Below are 12,990 nucleotides of genomic sequence, written 5' to 3' on the forward strand. Positions count from 1 at the left end.
TCACTCACCCACTCACTCACTCACCCACCCACTCACGCTCACTCACCCACTCACCCACTCACCCACTCACTCACCCACTCACTCACTCACCCACCCACTCACTCACACCCACTCACACCCACTCTCACCCACCCACTCACCCACTCACTCACCCACATTCACACTCACTCACTCACTCACCCACCCACCCACTCACTCACCCACCCACCCACCCACTCACTCACTCACTACGCTCACCCTCACCCTCACCGGCGCGCTGTATGCGTCTGCGCTCAGCGGGGAGGTACGGCTTGTGCTCCGTGGTGAGCGGCACCGCACGGCCGTGCCCGTCACTCACCACCGCCCTCGAGTCTCCCACACTCGCCACGGTGAGCGAGTCGCCGCTCACCACCGCCAGCACGCACGTCGACCCTGGGGTGAGCGAGGGGGGGGGGGGGGTGGGTGAGTGGGGTGGGCGAGGGGGGTGGTGAGTGAGAGGGGTGGGTGAGCGGGGCGGGGGGGTGGGTGAGCGGGTGGGTGAGCGGGGTGAGTGAGGGGGGTGGGTGAGGGGGTGGGTGAGGGGGGGGGGGGGTGAGGGGGTAGGTGAGCGGGGGGGGCGGTGGGTGAGCGGGGTGGGTGAGTGGGGTGGGTGAGGGGGGTGAGTGAGGGGGGTGGGTGAACGGGGGGGGAGAGCAGGGTGGGTGAGGGGGTGGGTGAGCGGGGGGAGGGGGGTGGGTGAGTGGGGTGGGCGAGGGGGGTGGTGAGGGGGGTGAGTGAGGGTGGGGTGGGTGAGCGGGGTGTGTGAAGGGGGTGGGTGAGGGGGGTGGGTGAGGGGGGTGGGTGAGGGGGGTGGGTGAGCGGGGTGTGTGAAGGGGGTGGGTGAGGGGGGTGGGTGAGGGGGGTGAGTGAGCGGGGGGGGGTGAGCGGCGGGGGTGAGCGGGGGGGGGGGCGGTGGTGAGCAGGGTGGGTGAGGGGGGGAGTGAGGGGGGTAAGGGGGGTGGGTGAGGGGGGTGGGTGAGGGGGGTGAGTGAGCGGGGGGGGTGAGGGGGGGGGTGAGCGGGGGGGGGGGGCGGTGGTGAGCAGGGTGGGTGAGGGGGGGGGTGAGGGGGGTAAGGGGGGTGGGTGAGTGGGGTGGGTGAGTGGGGTGGGTGAGTGGGGGGGTGAGGGGGGTGGGTGAGGAGGGTGAGTGAGGGGGGGTGGGTGAGTGAGGTGGGTGAGCGGGGTGGGTGAGCGGGGTGGGTGAGGGGGGTGGGTGAGCGGGGTGGGTGAGCGGGGTGGGTGAGGGGGGGTGAGCGCGTGAGGGTGAGCGCGTGAGGGGTGAGCGCGTGGTGAGCGAGCGCGCGGTGGTTCAGTGAGCGAGCGTATGTTGAGCGTGGTGGTTGAGCGAGCGAGCGCGTGGTGGTCGACAGCATTCACCAGACTCGTCCCCGCCGATGTCGTCCAGGTGACGCAGCAAGGCCTCGTCCGTGGCCAGGATCTCGCGCGCCACCAGCGCCCGCAGCGCCGCCCCGTCGTCCTGCCGCCCCGGCGGGGACGACGCCAGAGTCGCCCGCAGTCTCCGTGGCAACGTCCGCGACACGAAGTCGACCGCGGCCTGAGACGGGGCGTGTGCGGGGGAAAGGGGGAAAACGAGAACCAAAATAGAAGAATAGTGATGAGGAGTTACAAGGTTTTTCGATTGAAAGCTTTGGTGACTGCAGGGATTCATCTTCTTGGTTCTATCGTCGTGAGAATTATTTTATTATGTTTAATTTTTTATTATTTTATTATTTCCCTTCTACGTGACTTTACCAAAAGAACCAAGAAAATGAATCCCTGCAGTCACGAAAGCTTTAAATCGAAATCTTTCGGTAAAGTCACGTAGAAGGGAAATAATAAAATAATAGAAATGAAACACAATATAAAATACAATTCTCACGACGTTTCGGCCACAACGCAAGCAGCCGTCCTCGGGTGAAGAACAGGTCTGTCGGAAAGACAAGTTTCATTCAGACGCACACACAGACACACAGACACACACACAGACACACATACACACACAGACACACACACACAGCCCCACACACACACACACTGACACACACACAGACACACACACAGACACACACACACAGATACACACACAGACACACACACACACACATGGCCCCACACACACACTGACACAGACACACAAACAGCCCCACACACACACACACACAGACGCACGTACGCACCTCTCCCCCGTGGCCGTCAAAGAGGCCGTAGATCCTGTGGGTGCTGTTCATGTCCTCATTGTCCTCCTCGTCGTAACGGCCATCGTCCTCATCACTTCCTCTTCCACCGCCACCGTCACCACCACCGTCATCTTCGCCGTAATCTCCTCCTGCACCGTAGCCACCACCACCACCGCCACCACCGCCACCACCGCCACCACCACCGTAGCCGCCACCGCCACCACCGGGCGTGCCATAGACGCGCGAGCCGATGGTGAAGCGGTCTTCCATGGAGGGCCGGCGGCCTCGGATGGCAAAGCCGGCCGCGCGCCCCCTCGCCGCAGACCAGACGGGGCCCGGGTCAGACTCCCGGCCGCGGCGGTGGTGGTGGCCGTGGTGGCCGTGGTGGTGGCCGCTCAGCGCCAGCAGGAACGAGGACAGTGCCGACGACGACGAGGAGGAGGAGGTGGAGGAGGTGGAGGAGGTGGAGGTGAGGGTGAGCCACACGGCGGCGAGGAGGAGGGGAAGGGCGAGCGACGTGACGAGGCAGCGGCGCGACACGCGGACAACGCGGCGGCAACACGGGGGCGGTGGTGGGGGCATCGCTGTGGTGGTGGTGGTGGTGCTGTGGTGGTGGTGGTGTGGTGGTGTGGTGGTGGTGTGGTGGTGTGGTGGTGCTGTGGTGCTGTGGTGGTGGTGTGGTGGTGGTGGTGGTGTGGTGGTGGTGGAGGTGCTGTGGTGGTGGTGGCGGTGGTGAGATGGTGGGTGAGTGGGTGGGTGAGATGGTGGGTGAGTGAGATGGTGGGTGGGTGGGTGAGATGGTGGGTGGGTGAGTGAGATGGTGGGTGGGTGGGTGAGATGGTGGGTGGGTGAGTGGGTGAGTGGGTGAGATGGTGGGTGAGATGGTGGGTGGGTGAGATGGTGGGTGAGTGGGTGAGATGGTGGGTGGGCGAGTGGATGGGTGAGTGGGTGAGATGGTGGGTGGGCGAGTGGATGGGTGAGTGGGTGAGATGGTGGGTGGGCGAGTGGATGGGTGAGTGGGTGAGATGGTGGGTGAGCGGGTGAGTGAGATGATAGGTGCACGGGTGAGGTCAAAGTTCAAGTTGTTTTTGTTTTAACCAGGTGTGGGAGGCGCATTGTTGGTGCGCGTAGGTGAGCGGGTGGGTGAGCGGGTGGGCGAGCGGGTGGGCGAGCGGGTGGGCGAGCGGGTGGGCGAGCGGGTGGGCGAGCGGGTGGGCGAGCGGGTGGGCGAGCGGGTGGGCGAGCGTGTGGGTGAGCGGGTGGGTGAGCGGGTGGGTGAGCGTGTGGGTGAGCGTGTGGGCGAGCGGGTGGGTGAGCGGGTGGGTGAGCGTGTGGGCGAGCGGGTGGGTGAGCGGGTGCATGGTGAGCTGTCGCCCTCGAGTTGACCGGAGTTGCAGCGGCAGCGTTGGCGTTGATCGGGAGTTGAAGCAACTCGGAGCGCCTAAAATGAGGACGGGACAAAGCGGTGACGCACTTTTGTACGGTGCTCTGGGCAACTGTGTGCGAAAATTCACTTGGTAGCTCATCGGATTCCTCCGGTCTAAAGATCCGGGATTGCGGTGAAAGCATTCGGGTTCAGGCAATGAATTTGCACGCGCGATGATGTACCGTGCGTTGTGCACACGCGTTGAACTGTTCTCGCACTCCGCGTAGCCGACCGTCCTAAACGGAGGAGGCACGGGAAGTCGGACGATTAATTAAACACAACAACAACAAGAAGCGGTTCACTATGAGATCTCTTTTACCAGCGGCAAAATATAGTAGTAGGTTTTTACCCTTTTAAACTGGTACACAAAACTGACAGCTTTATTCAAGGCATCATGTTTGCAATGACCACTACACAAGTAGTCAAAAAAGCAAACTAGGCTCTAAAGAAAGCCGTCTCGGGTGTGGACCAATCAACTTCAAGGACAGTGCATATTATTATCATCATCAGAGTTGCTTCTTTTTAAATCCTTTATATTAAGTTCGCTTGCTTGCTTGCGTGCTTGCTTGCTTGCTTACGACCGTGCAAATCTTTCGGTCGTTTTTTAACCCACTTCCCGTGATCCAATCGAGCTGACATTTTGCACACAGACTCGTTGTGCGAGACAATTAATGTTCGTGGAAAAAAATTCCCAAAATTTTACACTGTTTAGGGAAAACTAATTAAATATTTATTTACCAATTGCTTAATACTGGCAGACAATCATCTGACCCATAGGTGGCAGCCATCTCAAGCCAGAGGACGAGAGGACTCTAGCCGCCACGCATATAAAGGATTTATAGTGAAAAACTTTGTTTTTACGGGTTTACTTGTTGTTTGCTTTGTTGACTGCTTGTGTTGTGGTTATTGCAAACATGATGCCTTGAATAAAGGTGTCAGTTTTGTGTACCAGTTTAAAAGGGTAAAAACCTACTCCTATAAGAAGCAGTTCTACAGAAATCAGTTTGTTAATGGTAGAAACCTCCTTGGTTACTCCAGCCCACAGGGGATTATTGTGTCCGTCCGTCGTGCAGGGAGGGGCTGGGTGGGGAGGGAGGGGCAAGTGCTGTTAGCGAGTAGTAGCAGCACCTATACACAGACAAAGGTCCCCCGTGTAGCCTCAACAGACTGCAGAGGCAAGTGCTGTTAGCGAGTAGTAGCAGCGCCTATACACAGACAAAGATCCCCCGTGTAGCCTCTAGCAGGCTGCAGGGGCAAGTGCTGTTAGCGAGTAGTAGCAGCACCTATACACAGACAAAGGTCCCCCGTGTAGCCTCAACAGACTGCAGAGGCAAGTGCTGTTAGCGAGTAGTAGCAGCACCTATACACAGACAAAGATCCCCCGTGTAGCCTCTAGCAGGCTGCAGGGGCAAGTGCTGTTAGCGAGTAGTAGCAGCACCTATACACAGACAAAGATCCCCCGTGTAGCCTCTAGCAGGCTGCAGGGGCAAGTGCTGTTAGCGAGTAGTAGCAGCACCTATACACAGACAAAGATCCCCCGTGTAGCCTCTAACAGACTGTAGGGGCAAGTGCTGTTAGCGAGTAGTAGCAGCGCCTATACACAGACAAAGATCCCCCGTGTAGCCTCTAGCAGACTGTAGGGGCAAGTGCTGTTAGCGAGTAGTAGCAGCACCTATACACAGACAAAGATCCCCCGTGTAGCCTCTAGCAGACTGTAGGGGCAAGTGCTGTTAGCGAGTAGTAGCAGCACCTATACACAGACAAAGGTCCCCTGTGTAGCCTCTAACAGACTGCAGGGGCAAGTGCTGTTAGCGAGTAGCAGCAGCACCTATACACAGACAAAGGTCCCCCGTGTAGCCTCTAACAGACTGCAGGAGCAAGTGCTGTTAGCGAGTAGCAGCAGCACCTATACACAGACAAAGGTCCCCCGTGTAGCCTCTAACAGACTGTAGGGGCAAGTGCTGTTAGCGAGTAGCAGCAGCACCTACACACAGACAAAGGTCCCCCGTGTAGCCTCTAACAGACTGTAGGGGCAAGTGCTGTTAGCGAGTAGCAGCGCCTATACACAGACAAAGGTCCCCCGTGTAGCCTCAACAGACTGTAGGGGCAAGTGCTGTTAGCGAGCAGCACCTATGAAAGTTACACGAGGGGGTGGGTGGCTACCAGCAACCACGCCCGGCCGCCTTTGTCTCTCCCCCAGGAGCGCTGTTATAACCTCCAAAATACAAGCGTTCAAAAACATCTTCTTGGTTCTTTCGGTAAAGTCACGTAGAAGGGAAGTAATACAATAATAACAAAAAGAAGGCGCTCTTCCACCTCCAACCCAGTTTATATATAAGCTCCTAGCTTGGTAGTGTCTCATTCTTCACCTGAAGACGGCTGCTTGCGTTGTAGCCGAAACGTCGTGAGAATTATTTCATTTTATTATGTTTTATTTTTTATTATTTTATTACTTCCCTTCTACGTGACTTTACCGAAAAAACCAAGAAGATGAATCCCTGCAGTCACGAAAGCTTTAAATCGAAACGTTCAAAAACAGTTCAAAACACCGCTACTATGTTGAGCATTAGACATTTAAAACGCGACCTCGAGTTGAACTTGACGCGTCTGTTAACTCGTGAAGGTTTAAAGTTATTTTTAAAACTTTTTAATGCAACAACGACAAGAATTGTAGCGGCAAATCAAAGCGAACTGTACCAGCGAAGGTCTTTGCAACTTTACAATTCGTGAGACGCTCACTGTACTTTGGGCTAAACCATTAGCGGGTGGTAGTGGGTAGGGGTGTAATACAATTGGCACACGCATTTTTTTAAAAGAATGTTTATTTTAAAAGATCGAATTAGAAGAACAACAAACACACACACGTTATTTTTTTTTTAAATTATCGTATGCTTATATATATATATTTTTTATTATGTTGAAATATAGTTGGATTAAGATATTAAATAAAACCAACCCCCCCCCCCCTCACAACTGGGATGATGGTACCCGCCCAACCCGGATCGTCTGACGTGGCCTCGTGACGTAGGAGGCGACGCGTGTTTTGATTTCAATCTTCCGGAAGATATCTTCCAGTTTCGGAAGAAGTCTTCTAGTTTCGGAAGACGGTATTCTAACTATTCTTATCTCGAAAGATATCTTCTATTTTGATTTAAAGCTTCTTTCGTGACTGCAGCAGGGATTCACCTTCTTGGTTCTTTCGGTAAAGTCACGTAGAAGGGAAATAATAAAATAATAAAAATAAAACAATAAAATATTACATTTCGATTTAAAGCTTTCGTGACTGCAGGGATTCATCTTCTTGGTTCTTTCGGTAAAGTCACGTAGAAGGGAAATAATAAAATAATAAAAATAAAACATAATAAAATATTACATTTCGATTTAAAGCTTTCGTGACTGCAGGGATTCATCTTCTTGGTTCTTTCGGTAAAGTCACGTAGAAGGGAAATAATAAAATAATAAAATTAAAAAATAATAAAATAATTCTCACGACGTTTCGGCCACAACGCAAACAGCCGTCCTCAGGTGAAGAACAGGTCTGTCGAGAAGACAGTGTCTGAATGAAACAGCGTCTGAATGAAACAGCGTCTGAATGAAACAGCGTCTGAATGAAACAGCGTCTGAATGAAACAGCGTCTGAATGAAACAGCGCCTGAATGAAACAGCGTCTGAATGAAACAGCGCCTGAATGAAACAGCGCCTGAATGAAACAGCGCCTGAATGAAACAGCGCCTGAATGAAACAGCGCCTGAATGAAACAGCGCCTGAATGAAACAGCGCCTGAATGAAACAGCGTCTGAATGAAACAGCGTCTGAATGAAACAGCGCCTGAATGAAACAGCGTCTGAATGAAACAGCGTCTGAATGAAACAGCGTCTGAATGAAACAGCGTCTGAATGAAACAGCGTCTGAATGAAACAGCGTCTGAATGAAACAGCGTCTGAATGAAACAGCGTCTGAATGAAACAGCGTCTGAATGAAACAGCACACGTGCTTGGAGCATCTATATAAGCTGGGCGCCTTTGCAAAGGAATTTGCATATCAAGATGAATTTAGCATATTTATGGGAAATGCAGGAATGTGATTAGTACTACATATGCATGTGTAGACTAAGGGACACTAGTTAGACACTCTAGTAGACTAATGGACACTAGTTAGACACTCTAGTAGACTAATGAACACTAGTCAGACACTCTAGTAGACTAATGGACACTAGTCAGACACTCTAGTAGACTAATGGACACTAGTCAGACACTCTAGTAGACTAATGGACACTAGTCAGACACTCTAGTAGACTAATGGACACTAGTCAGACACTCTAGTAGACTAATGGACACTAGTCAGACACTCTAGTAGACTAATGGACACTAGTCAGACACTCTAGTAGACTAATGGACACTAGTCAGACACTCTAGTAGACTAATGGACACTAGTCAGACACTCTAGTAGACTAATGGACACTAGTCAGACACTCTAGTAGACTAATGGACACTAGTCAGACACTCTAGTAGACTAATGGACACTAGTCAGACACTCTAGTAGACTAATGGACACTAGTTAGACACTCTAGTAGACTAATGGACACTAGTCAGACACTCTAGTAGACTAATGGACACTAGTCAGACACTCTAGTAGACTAAGGGACACTAGTCAGACACTCTAGTAGACTAATGGACACTAGTCAGACACTCTAGTAGACTAATGGACACTAGTCAGACACTCTAGTAGACTAATGGACACTAGTCAGACACTCTAGTAGACTAATGGACACTAGTCAGACACTCTAGTAGACTAATGGACACTAGTCAGACACTCTAGTAGACTAATGGACACTAGTCAGACACTCTAGTAGACTAATGGACACTAGTCAGACACTCTAGTAGACTAATGGACACTAGTTAGACACTCTAGTAGACTAATGGACACTAGTCAGACACTCTAGTAGACTAAGGGACACTAGTCAGACACTCTAGTAGACTAAGGGACACTAGTCAGACACTCTAGTAGACTAATGGACACTAGTCAGACACCCGTAGACTAATGGACACTAGTTAGACACTCTAGTAGACTAATGGACACTAGTCAGACACTCTAGTAGACTAAGGGACACTAGTCAGACACTCTAGTAGACTAATGGACACTAGTCAGACACTCTAGTAGACTAATGGACACTAGTCAGACACTCTAGTAGACTAATGGACACTAGTCAGACACTCTAGTAGACTAATGGACACTAGTCAGACACTCTAGTAGACTAATGGACACTAGTCAGACACTCTAGAAGACTAATGGACACTAGTCAGACACTCTAGTAGACTAATGGACACTAGTCAGACACTCTAGTAGACTAATGGACACTAGTCAGACACTCTAGTAGACTAATGGACACTAGTCAGACACTCTAGTAGACTAATGGACACTAGTCAGACACTCTAGTAGACTAATGGACACTAGTCAGACACTCTAGTAGACTAATGGACACTAGTCAGACACTCTAGTAGACTAATGGACACTAGTCAGACACTCTAGTAGACTAATGGACACTAGTCAGACACTCTAGTAGACTAATGGACACTAGTCAGACACTCTAGTAGACTAATGGACACTAGTCAGACACTCTAGTAGACTAATGGACACTAGTCAGACACTCTAGTAGCCTAATGGACACTAGTCAGACACTCTAGTAGACTAATGGACACTAGTCAGACACTCTAGTAGACTAATGGACACTAGTCAGACACTCTAGTAGACTAATGGACACTAGTCAGACACTCTAGTAGACTAATGGACACTAGTCAGACACTCTAGTAGACTAATGGACACTAGTCAGACACTCTAGTAGACTAATGGACACTAGTCAGACACTCTAGTAGACTAATGGACACTAGTCAGACACTCTAGTAGACTAATGGACACTAGTCAGACACTCTAGTAGACTAATGGACACTAGTCAGACACTCTAGTAGACTAATGGACACTAGTCAGACACTCTAGTAGCCTAATGGACACTAGTCAGACACTCTAGTAGACTAATGGACACTAGTCAGACACTCTAGTAGACTAATGGACACTAGTCAGACATTCTAGTAGACTAATGGACACTAGTCAGACACTCTAGTAGACTAATGGACACTAGTCAGACACTCTAGTAGACTAAGGGACACTAGTTAGACACTCTAGTAGACTAATGGACACTAGTCAGACACTCTAGTAGACTAATGGACACTAGTCAGACACTCTAGTAGACTAATGGACACTAGTCAGACACTCTAGTAGACTAATGGACACTAGTTAGACACTCTAGTAGACTAATGGACACTAGTCAGACACTCTAGTAGACTAATGGACACTAGTCAGACACTCTAGTAGACTAATGGACACTAGTCAGACACTCTAGTAGACTAATGGACACTAGTCAGACACTCTAGTAGACTAATGGACACTAGTTAGACACTCTAGTAGACTAATGGACACTAGTTAGACACTCTAGTAGACTAATGGACACTAGTCAGACACTCTAGTAGACTAATGGACACTAGTCAGACACTCTAGTAGACTAATGGACACTAGTCAGACACTCTAGTAGACTAAGGGACACTAGTCAGACACTCTAGTAGACTAATGGACACTAGTCAGACACTCTAGTAGACTAATGGACACTAGTCAGACACTCTAGTAGACTAATGGACACTAGTTAGACACTCTAGTAGACTAAGGGACACTAGTCAGACACTCTAGTAGACTAATGGACACTAGTCAGACACTCTAGTAGACTAATGGACACTAGTTAGACACTCTAGTAGACTAATGGACACTAGTCAGACACTCTAGTAGACTAATGGACACTAGTTAGACACTCTAGTAGACTAATGGACACTAGTTAGACACTCTAGTAGACTAATGGACACTAGTTAGACACTCTAGTAGACTAATGGACACTAGTCAGACACTCTAGTAGACTAATGGACACTAGTTAGACACTCTAGTAGACTAATGGACACTAGTCAGACACTCTAGTAGACTAATGGACACTAGTTAGACACTCTAGTAGACTAATGGACACTAGTCAGACACTCTAGTAGACTAATGGACACTAGTCAGACACTCTAGTAGACTAATGGACACTAGTCAGACACTCTAGTAGACTAATGGACACTAGTCAGACACTCTAGTAGACTAATGGACACTAGTCAGACACTCTAGTAGACTAATGGACACTAGTCAGACACTCTAGTAGACTAATGGACACTAGTCAGACACTCTAGTAGACTAATGGACACTAGTCAGACACTCTAGTAGACTAATGGACACTAGTTAGACACTCTAGTAGACTAATGGACACTAGTCAGACACTCTAGTAGACTAATGGCCACTAGTCAGACACTCTAGTAGACTAATGGACACTAGTTAGACACTCTAGTAGACTAATGGACACTAGTCAGACACTCTAGTACACTAATGGCCACTAGTTAGACACTCTAGTAGACTAATGGACACTAGTCAGACACTCTAGTAGACTAATGGACACTAGTCAGACACTCTAGTAGACTAATGGACACTAGTCAGACACTCTAGTAGACTAATGGACACTAGTTAGACACTCTAGTAGACTAATGGACACTAGTCAGACACTCTAGTAGACTAATGGACACTAGTCAGACACTCTAGTAGACTAATGGACACTAGTCAGACACTCTAGTACACTAATGGCCACTAGTTAGACACTCTAGTAGACTAATGGACACTAGTCAGACACTCTAGTAGACTAATGGACACTAGTCAGACACTCTAGTAGCCTAATGGACACTAGTTAGACACTCTAGTAGCCTAATGGACACTAGTTAGACACTCTAGTAGACTAATGGACACTAGTTAGACACTCTAGTAGACTAATGGACACTAGTCAGACACTATAGTAGACTAATGGACACTAGTCAGACACTCTAGTAGACTAATGGACACTAGTTAGACACTCTAGTAGACTAATGGACACTAGTCAGACACTCTAGTAGACTAATGGACACTAGTCAGACACTCTAGTAGACTAATGGACACTAGTCAGACACTCTAGTAGACTAATGGACACTAGTCAGACACTCTAGTAGACTAATGGACACTAGTCAGACACTCTAGTAGACTAATGGACACTAGTCAGACACTCTAGTAGACTAATGGACACTAGTCAGACACTCTAGTAGACTAATGGACACTAGTCAGACACTTTTATATGGTGCTTGCTTAATCGCCTCTGGCAACTAGGAGATTTGTACTGTATCGTATCTCTTTTCAAACATCCCCAAGTAGCAGCTGCCCCTGTGTGGCACAAGGAGGTGGCCCTGCACCGGCCTGCGTGTGGACAAGAGCCTGTCAGTGGGGGGCGATGGTTGATGTGGCATCTTGGTTGTGGAGTTTGTAGGTAATGGTAGGTTTTTACCCTTTTAACTGGTACAAAACTGACACCTTTATTCAAGGCATCATGTTTGCAATGACCACAACACAAGTAGTCAATAAAGCAAACAAAAAGAAGCAACTCTGATGATGATAATAATATGCACTGTCCTTGAAGTTGATTGGCCCACACCCGAGACGGCTTTCTTTAGAGCCTAGTCCCCATTGGTGTAGGGCCAGATGACACCAGAAGGCGTACAACTCAAAAACAGTGCAATATCAGAGTATTGAGAGTTCGGGGTAAACATTTACACTATGAGATCTCTTTTACCAGTGGCAAAATATAATGGTAGGTTTTTACCCTACCATTATATTGCAAACATGATGCCTTGAATAAAGGTGTCAGTTTTGTACCAGTTTGTAGGTAATGTTTGGAATTTGCTCAATTTTGACCCAGACACCAGCATTCGTTTTGAATGGCACAATAGTATGTTGTACATACACTGTTAAGTGGACAGTTTTTTTTCATATCTTGTTAATACGATGTAACCTGATGCAGAACATTTCAGTGCAGTAATTCAACATGGTGAAAATGTTTGTCAATCATTTAGAATGAATACTTGTCTGATTGTGTGTGTACATGTAGCATTTGTCTATACATTGAATCAGTGATGTTAGGACAAAGTTTGTGTTTTGCAGGTAACCTGGACAGATCACTTCTTATGATACATGTCAAAGGGTACTTGTGTGTTCAGGAAGCGTCTGCCTCTGGAGCAACTCCTTGTCTTTTAGATAGCGAGCACGCTCGGATCATTCATCAGTTACAAGGCATACAACACGAATTATAATTTTGTATTACGTGTTGACATAGATTTTGTCGAATTAGGACAAGAAATGGTCCTTGCCGATTGGAAAGTGACGAAAAGAATTGCGCACGAGCGACGCATCCACGCAAGCTCCCGATGCTCCGTTTTGAAGTTT

At 49.2% G+C, this 12,990-nt stretch overlaps 1 protein-coding gene across 1 annotated transcript; it reads right to left on the reverse strand.

Moving 5' to 3' along the window:
* Positions 1–220: 220 nt before the first annotated feature.
* LOC144952174 (protein phosphatase 1L-like) lies at positions 221–2,465 on the reverse strand. Its single transcript, XM_078882575.1, has 3 exons — positions 2,196–2,465; positions 1,396–1,573; positions 221–411 (listed from the first exon to the last, which is right to left on the reverse strand). The coding sequence occupies exons 1-3, from the start codon at positions 2,463–2,465 to the stop codon at positions 221–223; spliced, it is 639 nt and encodes a 212-aa protein (XP_078738701.1).
* Between the last annotated feature and the right edge of the window lie 10,525 nt (positions 2,466–12,990).

Source organism: Lampetra fluviatilis, chromosome 66 (assembly GCF_964198595.1).
Source record: "Lampetra fluviatilis chromosome 66, kcLamFluv1.1, whole genome shotgun sequence".
NCBI classification, from domain to species: Eukaryota; Metazoa; Chordata; class Hyperoartia; order Petromyzontiformes; family Petromyzontidae; genus Lampetra; species Lampetra fluviatilis.